Raw genomic sequence first — 12,205 nt, 5'->3', positions numbered from 1 at the left:
AAACAGACTCAGGCTCGGGTGAGCTCAGGCTTCAGTCCCCCCTTCTGGGGTCATGTAGTAATTTTAACTGTCAGAATGGGGTTGCAGTGCAATAAAGTTTGAGAATCCCTGGTCTAAATGCCTTTTTATATTTAGTAAAGTATTTTAGAGCACTTAAATGTTTGATAAAATATCAAAGAAAATCTTTCCAGGTAGATACATCATAGATTTTTTTTTTAAAGTTAGCCATGACTATAATGAAATCAATTTTAATATAATCAAAATATGATACCTTACACCAAATAATTTTGTGGAATTTTGATTAGCTGTAGGCCCTGCCCACACTGGGGAGGAAAGCACACTCACTTGGGAAACTTGATTTTAACTCCTGTGGCTAGCTGTTTTCAGCCCTACCATAGAGAGTAGCCTCATATATTAAGGCCTCTCAAAGTTAGCGATGAACCCACACTGGCCACTGGGCTATGGGAAGGAGCAAGGGTGTGCCTAACCAAGAGAAAGGGACCAAGCCAGATGGTGACCTGGCAGAAGGCAACATTTGAAGTCTATTTCTACGGACATTTAGTGACAGAAGCAGAGGTACATTTTAGTTGCCCTCAACTAGCTGGACAAGGCACTTATTGGTGCCAGCTGGAGAAAACAACATGCCTGGTTAAATGGCTGGTTTCCACGGCGCCTGGAGCTGAGGTTACACTGCATGTGCGGGAGGCTAGTGGCCTTAAGCGCCAAGGCTCTCGCATATGGAGGCTCCTTGGGGCAGGGGCCTTGACACACGCTTCTGCAAGGCCCCTGGGAGCCGAAAGGCGTCAGCCACCACCAGAGCGCCGGGAAGGCCGCTCCCCTCTCGTATGTTCCGGCGTGACGCTCTTCCCACCCCCAGCGCCGCGGGCCGGACCCCGGCCGGGCCCGGAGCATTCAGCCCCCGCACAAGCCTCAGACGGACAGCAGGCCCCAGCGACGGGCACCGCGAGCTCTTGCGGAGCTTGGACAGCCGGGCGCGGGGTCGAGTAGCACAGGCCAAAGCCACGTCGGGCGGGGCCCTCTGCCGAGCGCAGGGCGGGGCAAGTTACCACGTCGGCGACGCCACCACTGCGGAAATGGGTCAGCCGGGGTCGGGCTTAGCGCGGACGCTCTCCCCGCCTCGCAACCCTCCCCCATTTCCGCAGTAAAGGTCTCCGCTCCCCTGCCCTCTTACCTGTGTCCCCAATGATGATATATTTGAAGAGATACGCGTAGGCCATGGCCGCCCAGTCCCCGCCGCCTCTCGGTCTCTCGCTCCTCAGTGACGCGCGCTCCGCCCCACCCCCGCTGTCAGGGCTCGCGCTGCGGAGAGTTCCAAACCGTTAGCGGCCACCAAGCTGACCCTCCCCCCCTCTCGAGCTGCTCAGCGTCCGCAGGCGGCAATCCCGCACGAGCAGGAACAATAACAGGCAGCGGCGGCAGCAGCCCGAACCCTTCAGCAACGTCACGCAAGGCAACCTCCTCCGCCCCGCCCCCGCCGACCCGGAAGTGCTGAGGCGGCCGGTGCTTGGGGAGGGCTCGTGTGACGGGCAGCTCTTACCCCGGCCCCACCCGCGAGGAACCCTGCGCCTGCCTGAGGCTGGGAGGGAAACGCTCCTGGTGCGGCTGCACCCCTACTGCCCGAGGGGCGAGAGACTCCTTCAGGCGGCCCCCGTGGCTGAGGCAGCAGGGGCCGGGTCTGGCTGTCTCGCCCGGGGCCTGGGTTCGGGAGCCTGGCTGTGGTGCCCTACCGCCCTGTGCGTACCCGGCGCTGGGACGAGCGTGGCAGCCCCCGCCCGTGAGCGGAGGGAAGGGGCCGTGGATGTCACTGGTTGGTCTGACGGCCAAGATCCGTTATGGGATATTGTTGTTTGTATTGCTGCGGCGGCCTAGGGCACTGTGCATGGCCAGGACCCCACTGCGCTAGGCTCTGGCCACACACAGACCAGACAGCTGGCTCTTGACTCAGAGCAGCTACATGCTATAGCCTGGTCAACACCTAAACTGAGATCAACCTAGCTCCAGCACTCAGGGCTGTGAAAACCCTGTGCAGTGTAGGTGGGCGATCGACCCCCCACTGTAAACACAGCTAGGTTGGTGGGTGAATTTTCCCTCTCAAGGTTGTGGATTTACTACAGTGATGGAAAAACCGATTCTGGCGCTGTGGCAATGGACTGCACTACGGTGGCATAGCTGCATCTGTGCTGCTATAGCACACGTAGTGTAGGCATACCCTAAGTGGCCGTTCTTTTTAATTTTCCTATCTGGAAGTAAAGAGTTGAACCCTGGTCCTGCAGTTGGATTTTTTCCTACGGCTTTTATGTGGAGGAGGGTGTCATGCTACCTGGAGTTGCTCACAAATGTGAGCTCCTGCATCAGGGCAGACAGCCAAAAACAGGGCTGACACTCCAAACTGGTAGTGTGTTTTATAATTGGATTTCACCAAGCCAGTAGTAAATGTGAACTCCTGAATCGCTATAACAATCTTACCACCACAGACAGTCGTTACACTCTCCTGTCTAGTTTGCCACCCACAAAAACTGGATTTAGTGATAAATGGTCATTTGTACCAAAAATCACACCACATTTAGGTTACTTCCAGTCCCAAGAGACCAATCCCTTGCCCCAGATCAGCTGATACTCTAGAACAGTGTTTCTCAAACTTTTTTATTGGTGACCCCTTTCACATATCAAGCCCCTGAGTGTGCCCCCCCATCAATTAAAATGCTTTTAAATATATTTAACACCATTATAGATGCTGGAGGCAAAGCAGTGTTTACAGTGGAGGCTGACAGCTCGTGACCCCCCCCGTAAGAACCTTGTGACCCCCTGAGGGATCCTGACCCCCCAGTTTCAGAACCCCTCTTCTAGATCATATACCAAAGACAATACCTATAGGAAATCCTGTAATAACCTATCTAAAGGCTTATTAATGAGGAAAGAGGAAGAAGAGAGTTATTTACAGGTTAAAACAAATAACCATATCAACACAAATGAGTTATCATTTAAATCTTAAGAGTGACAGAGTTGTAGTGGTCTATCTATTCAAAGAGGCTTTCAGGGCAGATCCAGGAGGCAACCCTTGGAGATCTCTGGCTTCAGCTTAGAGTCTCTGGCCCTTCAGAGTTCCAACAGCCAAAAGAGAGGCAGTTCCTGCTTGTCAAGAATTTTTATTCCCTTCCCCCAGAATTCAAGCTGATTGGATGAGTTCATGTGCCCATCTCCTCTTCATTGGGCATTGGGGGGGAGGGGAAAGCAATCAACAAAATCTTTTGTCCTCTGATGTTCCACAATGGTTTGGCTGATGTTTATGGGCCTTCTTTTGTTGAGCCGGGGATAAAACCTCTTGTGGCAAACTAGTATTTCACATTTGGTAATGGTTCTCACCTGACTATGAGGGTTTACAGATTCAGAGAAAACACTTAAAGTAGTCCATGCTGAGGAGTGAGACGGGACGCCAATTCCGTAAATCGCAGAGGTCCCCCTTCTTTGGCAATAAGGCAAGCACAGCTCGCCTGCACGAGAGAGGGAGGACCCCGCCCTGCAAGGACTCGGCCCAGGCGCTGGCCAGGTCCGGGCCGAGGACATCCCAGAATACGCGGTAGAACTCCACGGTCAGTGCGTCCATGCCCGGAGACTTGTTGGTGGGCATCCGACGGAGGGTGTCCGAGAACTCAGCCAGAGAGAGAGGCAGCTCTAGCCGATCCCGGTCGCCCACGCTGAGCATCGGGAGCCCGTCCCAAAGTACTCTGCGAGCGGCAGGATCGGTCGGATCCGGGGAGAAAAGGTGCACATAGAAGGCGCTCTCTCCGGATCTCCTCCAGATCCGTGAGGGGGGTGCCGTCCTCCACCAGAAGCCAGATGACGTGCTTCTTGGCCCCCCTCTGTTTCTCCAGGGCGTAGAAGAAGTGGGAGCCGCGATCCATCTCCCGAAGGAGGCGGATCGGGAGTGAACAAAGGCACCCCGAGCCCCCTGGTCCTTGAGGACCTGGAGCTCTTCCTGCCTCTCCCGGCGTGCTCCACGAAGGGATGGATCCTCAGGGCTGGCGGCCAGATGCCTCTCCAGCTCTAAGACCTCCCGTTCCAACTGCCTTATCGCCGCATCCCTCCGTCAGCTGGACCCCGGGTGTAGTCACGGCAGAAGAGCCGGGCGCACACCTTCCCCACATCCCACCACCGCCGCGCCGAGGGAAAGGCACGCCGCTGCCCTCACCAGGCCAGCCAGAACTCCCAGAAGGATGCCAAGAAGCCCGCATCCTCCGGCAAGCTGTTGTTGAAGTGCCAATAGGCTGGCCCCGGCCTCTCCGCAGTGAGAGAGGCCGTCACGGTGACGAGGTGGTGGTCTGAGAAGGGGGCTGGCCGGACGCTGGAGGATTGGACCCGTGAAAGGTTGAAGCGCGACATGTAGATGCGGTCCAACCGGTAGTGGCACGACCGATGTGCCCCCACCCGGACATAGGTGAACGTGGAGACATCGTCCGGGTGGTGGTCGCGCCACACGTCCACCAGGGAGTGATGGTTGACGATCTCCCGGAGGACGTCCGAGGTGGCCGGGCTCCACTCGGTCCCCGAGTGGTCCTGCTCCTCTAGGATGATGTTGAAGTCCCCTCCCAGGACCAGTCACTCACGAGGATCCAAGGAGCCGAGGAAGGCGGACGCCTGCTGAATGAATGGCAGCCGCTCCGGGGCCGATGTCGGGGCGTAAACGTTCACGAGGTTGACCACGAGCCCCTCCATGCGGACCCGGAGGTGCAGTAGGCGACCCAGCACAGTCTCGGCGACCCCCAGCACCTCCGGCCGTAGGTCGGGGGAGAACAGAGTAGCCACTCCAGCCCTACGGGTTGTGAGATGGCTGAAGTAGACCCCGTCCCCCCAGTCCAGCCACCAGCTGGCTTCGGCGGCCGGATCCATGTGAGTCTCCTGCAGGAAAACCACAGAGTACCCCCCCTCCCGAAGGAAGGAGAGCACCTGGCTCCTGCGGAAACACACCCTATAGCTCCGAGTGTTCAAGGTGGCAAAGGTGGCGAGTGCCATGAGGAGGGCTGGGGGGGATCCTCGCCGGCAGGGACGCCAACGGCCCCTGTTGGGCTGCACAGCAAACCGTGACCCACCCTGAAGGTGAGCAAGGCATCACGGAATTTGCGGACCCGGTGGTAAGCTGCGGCACCCTGCTTCCCAGTCCTTTGACCCTCCCCCATGAGGGCCCTCACAGCCCGAAGGATTTGGTGGAAATCCCCCCAGTGCTGGAGAGCAAGCAGTACCTTGTTGCGGGAGCCCCTGACGTCGCCAAGGAACTCCTGCAGCTCCTCTCGCAGCGCATGGGGGGGTGGGGTCACTGGCCTCTGGTGACCAACCAGTGGGGCCTCTGGCACGGCCCCATGGCCTACAGAGATGGGAAGGCAAGGGGCGGACCCTCAATGTGGTGCCCGATGGGCTGGCACCACATGGTCTGCCCAAGACCCCGGCTCGACGGGGGGCAGTGGAGGGAAGAATGCAGCCCCTAGGGGGTCGGGACTGTGAAATGTAAAGGCCGCCCCCTGGGGGTCACCCTCCGAGAAAGGGAAGGGGACAGCCCCAGGGGCGGCAATAACATCAGGGGTGGTGGAGGGGACAGGGACGGTGTCAAGAGTAAGGGCAGGGCTGGGGTCAGGGATAGGGACGGAGATGGGGTCCCGGGCCGCAGGAGCCGGACTTTCAGGAGGTGGGTTCCCGCGGCCAGGTGCAGGGGTCTGAGGGGTAGGGAGGGGGTCCCCAGTGATGCCGGGCTCAGGCTCAATGGTAGGCGCGCTAGCCACGGCATCAGGAGATGTTACACCTTCGGTGGGGCCCCTGCCCGCGAAGGAACTCGGGTGCCCCGCACCACCGAGGGATACCCCTGTGAGCCTGTCTCCTGGCCACGAGGCACCGACCGTCGCCTCAACGGGCTCAGCGGCTGTCAGCGGGGTGCCATCCACGGCCAGCCAGGGCAGGAAGTCCAGGGGACCCTCAGAGGCGGGAGCGGACGCAGCGGTCAGGAGGAGGGAACACAGGGAAAGGGGAGCTGGGGTGAGGACGGCTAGGTCGAGGCCCGCTAGCGGAGGGTCATCCTCCCCCTGGGTAACCGGGGTCAGACCCAGGGCCTCGATCTCCTCAAATATGGAGGGGGGCTCGCTTCCCACCACCCCGAGGTCCTCCCCACTAGCGCTGGAGGCAACGATCGCCTCGAGTGTTGCAGGGGGCGCAGGTGGCAAGGGAGCAGGGGGCACCGCATCCGAGGCCCCTACAGAAGGGGATTGCAGAGGAGGGATGGTGGTAGCCTCTGGTGCCTCCACAGCTTCCCCGGCCGACATTGGTGGATGGACTGACCCCGAGGGCACGGCGGAAGGCTCGGCATCTGCGGTCCCCTTTCTAGTCTTACAGGAGGCTCCTGCATCAGGTGGTAGGAGCGGAGCTCGAGCCTTCCGCTTGCCCCGGCTACCCTGTACCTGGGTCCAGCCCTCCATGGCGTCGCTCTTGGGCTGGTTGACAGGGGTCGGGTCAGAGGGCAGAGATGGTGGTTCATGGACATGGAGGGGCACTGGTGGGACAGCCGGAGGAAGAGAAGATACCTCCTGGGGAGGGCCCTCTCCCACGTCCGGCAGGACCCCTGCTGCACCTTCCTCCACAGGCCCCGCCAGAGCACAGACAGCGGAGGCGGGGCTCTCCCGCTCGTCTGGGCACGCCGAGGGAGGTACCCCTGCAGCCCAAGCGGGAGCAGTGATGGATTGAGGAGGAGGAGGGGCGGCCCTGGGCACCGGGCGGCCAGGGGCACCGACGATGATGGGGCTGGCACCCTGCCTGGGCTCGGGGGTCCCGGGCGCTCCTCCGAGCCCGGCGAAGGGGCAGTCCCTCCGGATGTGCCCCGTCGCCCGGCAGAGGTAGCACCGGGCCTCTGCCGTGGAAGAGTGCACCCAGTAATGGGCCTCCTGATAGGGGACCAAAAAGGACCCCTCAAGCGCCTCCCTGCCACGCGCCGCCAGCGGCAGTTGAAGCTGCACCTGCCGGTGGAACGACAGGACGTGACAGAGGGCGGGGTCCTTGCAGCCCAAGGGGAGAGGGCTCTGTCATAACCTTAGTCCCAGATTTGGACCTTAGCATCCAAAATATGGGGGTTAGCATGAAAACCTCCAAGCTTAGTTACCAGCTTGGACCTGGTACTTGCTGCCACCACCCAAAAAATTAGAGTGTTTTGGGGCACTCTGGTCCCCCTGAAAACCTTCCCTGGGGACCCCAAGACCCAAATCCCTTGAGTTTTATAACAAAGGGAAATAATCCTTTTTCCCTTCCCCCCTCCAGGTGCTCCTGGAGAGATACACAGACACAAGCTCTGTGAAACTACACAGAGTGACTCCCCCTCTCTGTTCCCAGTCCTGGAAACAAAAAGTACTTTCCTATTCACCCAGAGGGAATGCAAAATCAGGCTAGCAAATCCAACGCACACAGATTTCCCCTGATTTCTTCCTCCCACCAATTCCCTGGTGAGTACAGACTCAATTTCCCTGAAGTAAAAAAAAACTCCAACAGGTCTTAAAAGAAAGCTTTATATAAAAAGAAAGAAAAAATACATACAAATGGTCTCTCTGTATTAAGGTGACACAACACAGGGTCGATTGCTTAAAAGAATATTGAATAAACAGCCTTATTCAAAAAGAATACGAATCAAAGCACTCCAGCACTTATATTCATGCAAATACTAAAGAAAAGAAACCATATAACTTACTATCTGATCTCTTTGTCCTTACACTTAGAAACAGAAAATTAAAAAACAGAACTACTTCTCCAAAGCTCAGAGAAAGCAGGCAGCCAGAAAACAAAGACTCAGACACAAACTTCCCTCCACCCAGAGTTGAAAAAATCCGGTTTCCTGATTGGTCCTCTGGTCAGGTGCTTCAGGTGGAAGAGACATTAACCCTTAGCTATCTGTTTATGACAGGCTCACTACTGAAATGGGCTTCTCCAGGGCAGAGAGGGCGGGCAATAGGGCGGCATTGGGGAGGAAGGGGGGGACAGAGGTCAGGATGACACGGACCCCCAGGTCCTCCAGCGGCCCCAGGGGGACAAACACGCCCCACACCGCCAGGCTCTTCTCCACCGCCTCCTGGGCGGCGGCCTCCGAGGCAAGGAAAAAGACAACCTTGCCATACATTTTGGAGGAATGTGGCAGTAGCAGAGGACAACCCGTTGCCTGCCGCTGCCGGCGCCTCAGCAATAGCGGTGGCAAGTTGTCCGGCAGCGACGGTAGTGGTGGGGACTAAGGGGGTCGTCGAGGGAGCAGGCGGGGCAGGGGGGACAGGGGTCGTCCCAGGGTCCCACCCACTGCGTCCCCCGCCATGATGAGTAGGGGGGAGGGGGAACACCAGAGAAAGGGAGGGGAGGGGAAGCAGGGCAACCACTCCCCCCTGCTAGGCTTTGGGCAGGTGCCGAAATGGGGGGGTGGGCGGATAGGGGGACTATGAAGGACTTGGGGGAGGGTCAGTCACTAACACGGGAGGGAAAGCCAACTCTTCTAGCTGCACTAGGGGAGGGGAGGGATACAAAAGCAATTGGGGGGTGCAGTGCAAGAGGGGAAACTCAAACCGGGGGGGGGAGCACAAGAGCAGGAAAGGGGCACGGGCGCAGGAGGGGAGGGGCCGATCAGAGCGAAGAGGCCATAGGGAAAGGGGAGCAACCAGGCTGGGAGCGGGGCAGAGGGACCAAGGGGCTAGCTTCAGGGCCAGGGCAGGACAAACAAGGCTGCAACGGGAGACGGGAGGGGAAGGCTGTCATAAACAGATAGTTAAGGGTTAATGTCTCTTTTACCTGTGTCATGGTATAATTCCCCACTCTGAACCTTAGCGTCCAAAAGATAGGGTGCCAGCATGAATTCCTCTAAGCTTAATTACCAGTTTAGAACCTGTAGCGCTGCCACCAACCAGGAATTCCAGTGCCTGGTACACTCTGGTCCCCACCAAACCTTGCCCGGGGACCCCCAAGACCGAGACCCTCTGGATCTTGACACAAGTGTTGCCGGCAGATAACTGCCTGAGGCCAAGCAACAGCGGGGGGGGGGGGTCTGTCGCCTGGTGTGCTGCGCCAATAAACACACCAGGGTGGAGAAGCAAACCAAGTTTATTTGAGATCTCAAAGCGGTGCAGGGAGATTGACTCAGATCAAGCACACCTAAAACAAGCAGTCTGTTCCTTTATATCCATGAGAACTTTTCTCACTGACTAGCAATCCCCCGTTTCCCCTGCCTCCTCCTCCTTCCTCCCCCTGTAGCAATTACGTAAGCGCAGGTGCATTAAGTAATCTTGGCCGCGGCAGCTCGTTAGTAAGTTTTCCTTCTGCAAGTTATCTTGTCCTTCTGCTAAAGGTGCACAGGCCTCATTATTTCTGCTTTAGACCAGTTAGAACTGTTGCAACTGATAACGGCTGTTACACCTGGCCTTTTAGGTCGATTAAAGTTCAAACATGGAGGGACTCTTGTCTGCTGAGGCCTAAAACCAGGAAGGCTCCATACTCTTGTGGCCTTCCACCCTCCCGAGTTACGTAGGGTTATGCTTAGTGACACCAACAACTGGAAAGTAAACCCTTTCCCCCACCGTTGCCTCTCCCAGGCTTCCCCTCCCTGAGTTACCCTGGAAGATCACTGTGTGATTCAAACTCCTTGAATCACAAAACAGAGAGGACAATTCACCTTCCTCTCTCCTTCTCTTTCCCCCTCCCAGACTCTTCCTGAGAGAAAGTAATCCTGGCACAGAGAGAAATCAGCCTCTCTCTCCCCCTTCCCTCCTTTCTCCCCACCAGTTCCCTGGTGAATCCAGACCCAGTCCCCTGGGGTCTCACCAGAATAAAAAAACAATTAGGTTCTTAAACAAGAAAAGCTTTTAATTAAAGAAAGAAAACACAGTAAAATTATCTTGTAAATTAAAAAAAAAATGGAATAGGTACAGGGTCTTTCAGCTATAGACACTGGGAACACCCTCCCAGCCTAAGTATACAAGTACAAATTAAAATCTTTTCAGCAAAATACCAATTTGAACTCCTTTCAGCCAAATGCACATTTGAACTCCTTCCAACCAAATACACATTTGCAAATAAAGAAAACAAACATAAGCCTAACTCGCTTTATCTATCTAGTACTCACTATTCTGAATCTATAAGAACCTGTGTCAGGGAGATTGGAGAGAAACCTGGTTACACGTCTGGTCCCTCTGAGCCCCCAGAGTGAACAACAACCAAAAACTAACAGCACACACAGAAACTTCCCTCCCTCAAGATTTGAAAGTATCCTGTCCTCTGATTGGTCCTCGGGACAGGTGACAGCCAGGCTCACTGTTCTTGTTAACCCTTTCCAGGCAAAAGAGATATGAAGCAGTTTTTGTTCTATTAACTCTTACTTATCTGTTTATGACAAGCCCCCCAAATCACTGACAGTGTGGAACCACACTGGCAGTGATTTTTCCCTAGAACTCTAGAATAAACAGATCAATAAACACATACACCTTTACCTATACTACTAATTATGTAAAATTACAAGATTTTTTTACATTGTCAGGACAATTTTTAACCAGTTGATTCTGGGAAACTTTCACGGGAGAGTGCATTAACTCCTTGATCTGTTGCCGCTGCAGACATTTCCAGGTTGTGGAGAGGTTCACCTCTTCCACGCCACCGTCACTTTTCCCTTCATTGTAGACACCGTCAGGCCACTCAGCATCATCTCCTCCCTGGACTGTAAACTGACAAACCTGCAAGTCTCTGGAATAAAAGGGCTTGAGAGAATTAACGTGATACTCTCTGGGCTTTAGGGAGGAATTGGGAAATGCTATGAGGTAGTTAACAGCTCCCAGGCGCTCTTGGACCTTGAATGGCCCTTCCCATGATGCTTCCATCTTATGGGCCTGTTGCACCTTCAAGACCATAACCTGGTCTCCTACCTTGAAGGAACGCTCTCTGGTATGTCTATCATACCAGGCCTTTTGCTCTTTTTGAGCATCCTTTAGGTTTTCTTTAGCAAGGGCTAAAGAGTGTCGGAGGGTGTTTTGTAGGTTGCTTACAAAATCCAGAATGTTAGTTCCTGGAGAGGGTGTAAATCCCTCCTATTGCTGCTTCACCAACTGTAATGCCCCTTTAACCTTGTGGCCATACACAAGCTCAAATGGTGAGAACCCTAAACTGGAATGTGGTACAGCCCTGTAAGCAAAGAGCAACTGCTGCAACCCTAGGTCCCAGTCATTGGAGTGTTCATTGACGAATTTACGTATCATGGCCCCCAAAGTTCCATTAAACCTTTACACCAGGCCATTGGTTTGAGGGTCGTACGGGGTGGCAACCAAGTGATTCACCCCATGAGTCTCCCACAGTTCTTTCATGGTCCCGGCCAGGAAATTAGTCCCTGAATCCGTAAGGATGTCGGAGGGCCAACCTAACCTGGCAAAAATGTCTGTTAGGGCCTGGCACACAGTTTTAGCTCTGGTGTTGCCTAGAGCTACTGCTTCTGGCCATCGGGTAGCAAAGTCTACGAAAGTCAATATGTACTGCTTTCCTCTGGGTGTCTTTTTTGAGAAAGGACCCAGATTATCCACAGCTACTTGCTGAAATGGGACCTCTATTATGGTGAGTAGCTGGAGAGGGGCCTTGGCTTGGTCTTGGGGCTTTCCCACTTTTTGGCACACCTCACAAGACCGGACATACTTGGCAACATCCTTGCCCATCCCCTCGCAGTGGAAGGACTTCCCCAACCTGTCTTTGGTTCTGTTCACTCGAGCATGGACACTGGGATGATCATGGGCCAAGCTTAAGAGCTTCCCCCGGTACTTAGTTGGAACCACCAACTGTTTTTGTGGATGCCAGTCTTCCCGGTGTCCACCAGAAAGAGTCTCCTTATATAAAAGCCCTTGTTCTATAACAAACTGGGATCAGTTAGAAGAGCTGAGAGGCGGTGGGGTGCTCCGTGCCACCGCCCAAGCTTTCTGAAGGCTGTCATCTGCTTCCTGCTCAGTCTGGAACTGTTTCCTGGAGGCTGGAGACACCAGTTCTCCCTTAGACTGTGGACTTGGGCTTGGTCCCTCGGGAAGCGATGTAGGTGCTGTGGTTGTTTTCGTGGCTGGTGAACCGCTCTCCACTGGTTCACCAGGTGGTATTTCAGGCTCTGGCTGAGCCTCTTGGGTAGGGTTGTCTGCTGCTTCTGCGAGTTCAGGCTCGCTGG

The 12,205-nt window shown here is 55.4% G+C and overlaps 1 protein-coding gene across 1 annotated transcript in view; it reads right to left on the bottom strand.

Annotated features, from left to right (window-relative positions):
- RAB2A (RAB2A, member RAS oncogene family) overlaps positions 1-1,496 on the bottom strand; it is a 90,675-nt gene extending 89,179 nt beyond the window's left edge. The window contains exon 1 of the mRNA XM_030553150.1: positions 1,193-1,496. Coding sequence (XP_030409010.1) covers positions 1,193-1,238 — 46 coding nt within the window. The 5' untranslated portion in view covers positions 1,239-1,496. The remainder of the gene's footprint in view (positions 1-1,192) is intronic.
- Between the last annotated feature and the right edge of the window lie 10,709 nt (positions 1,497-12,205).

Source organism: Gopherus evgoodei, chromosome 2 (genome assembly GCF_007399415.2).
Source record: "Gopherus evgoodei ecotype Sinaloan lineage chromosome 2, rGopEvg1_v1.p, whole genome shotgun sequence".
NCBI classification, from domain to species: Eukaryota; Metazoa; Chordata; order Testudines; family Testudinidae; genus Gopherus; species Gopherus evgoodei.
Note: the sequence above shows the minus strand (reverse complement) of the source record. Positions and strands in the feature narration are given on the sequence as shown.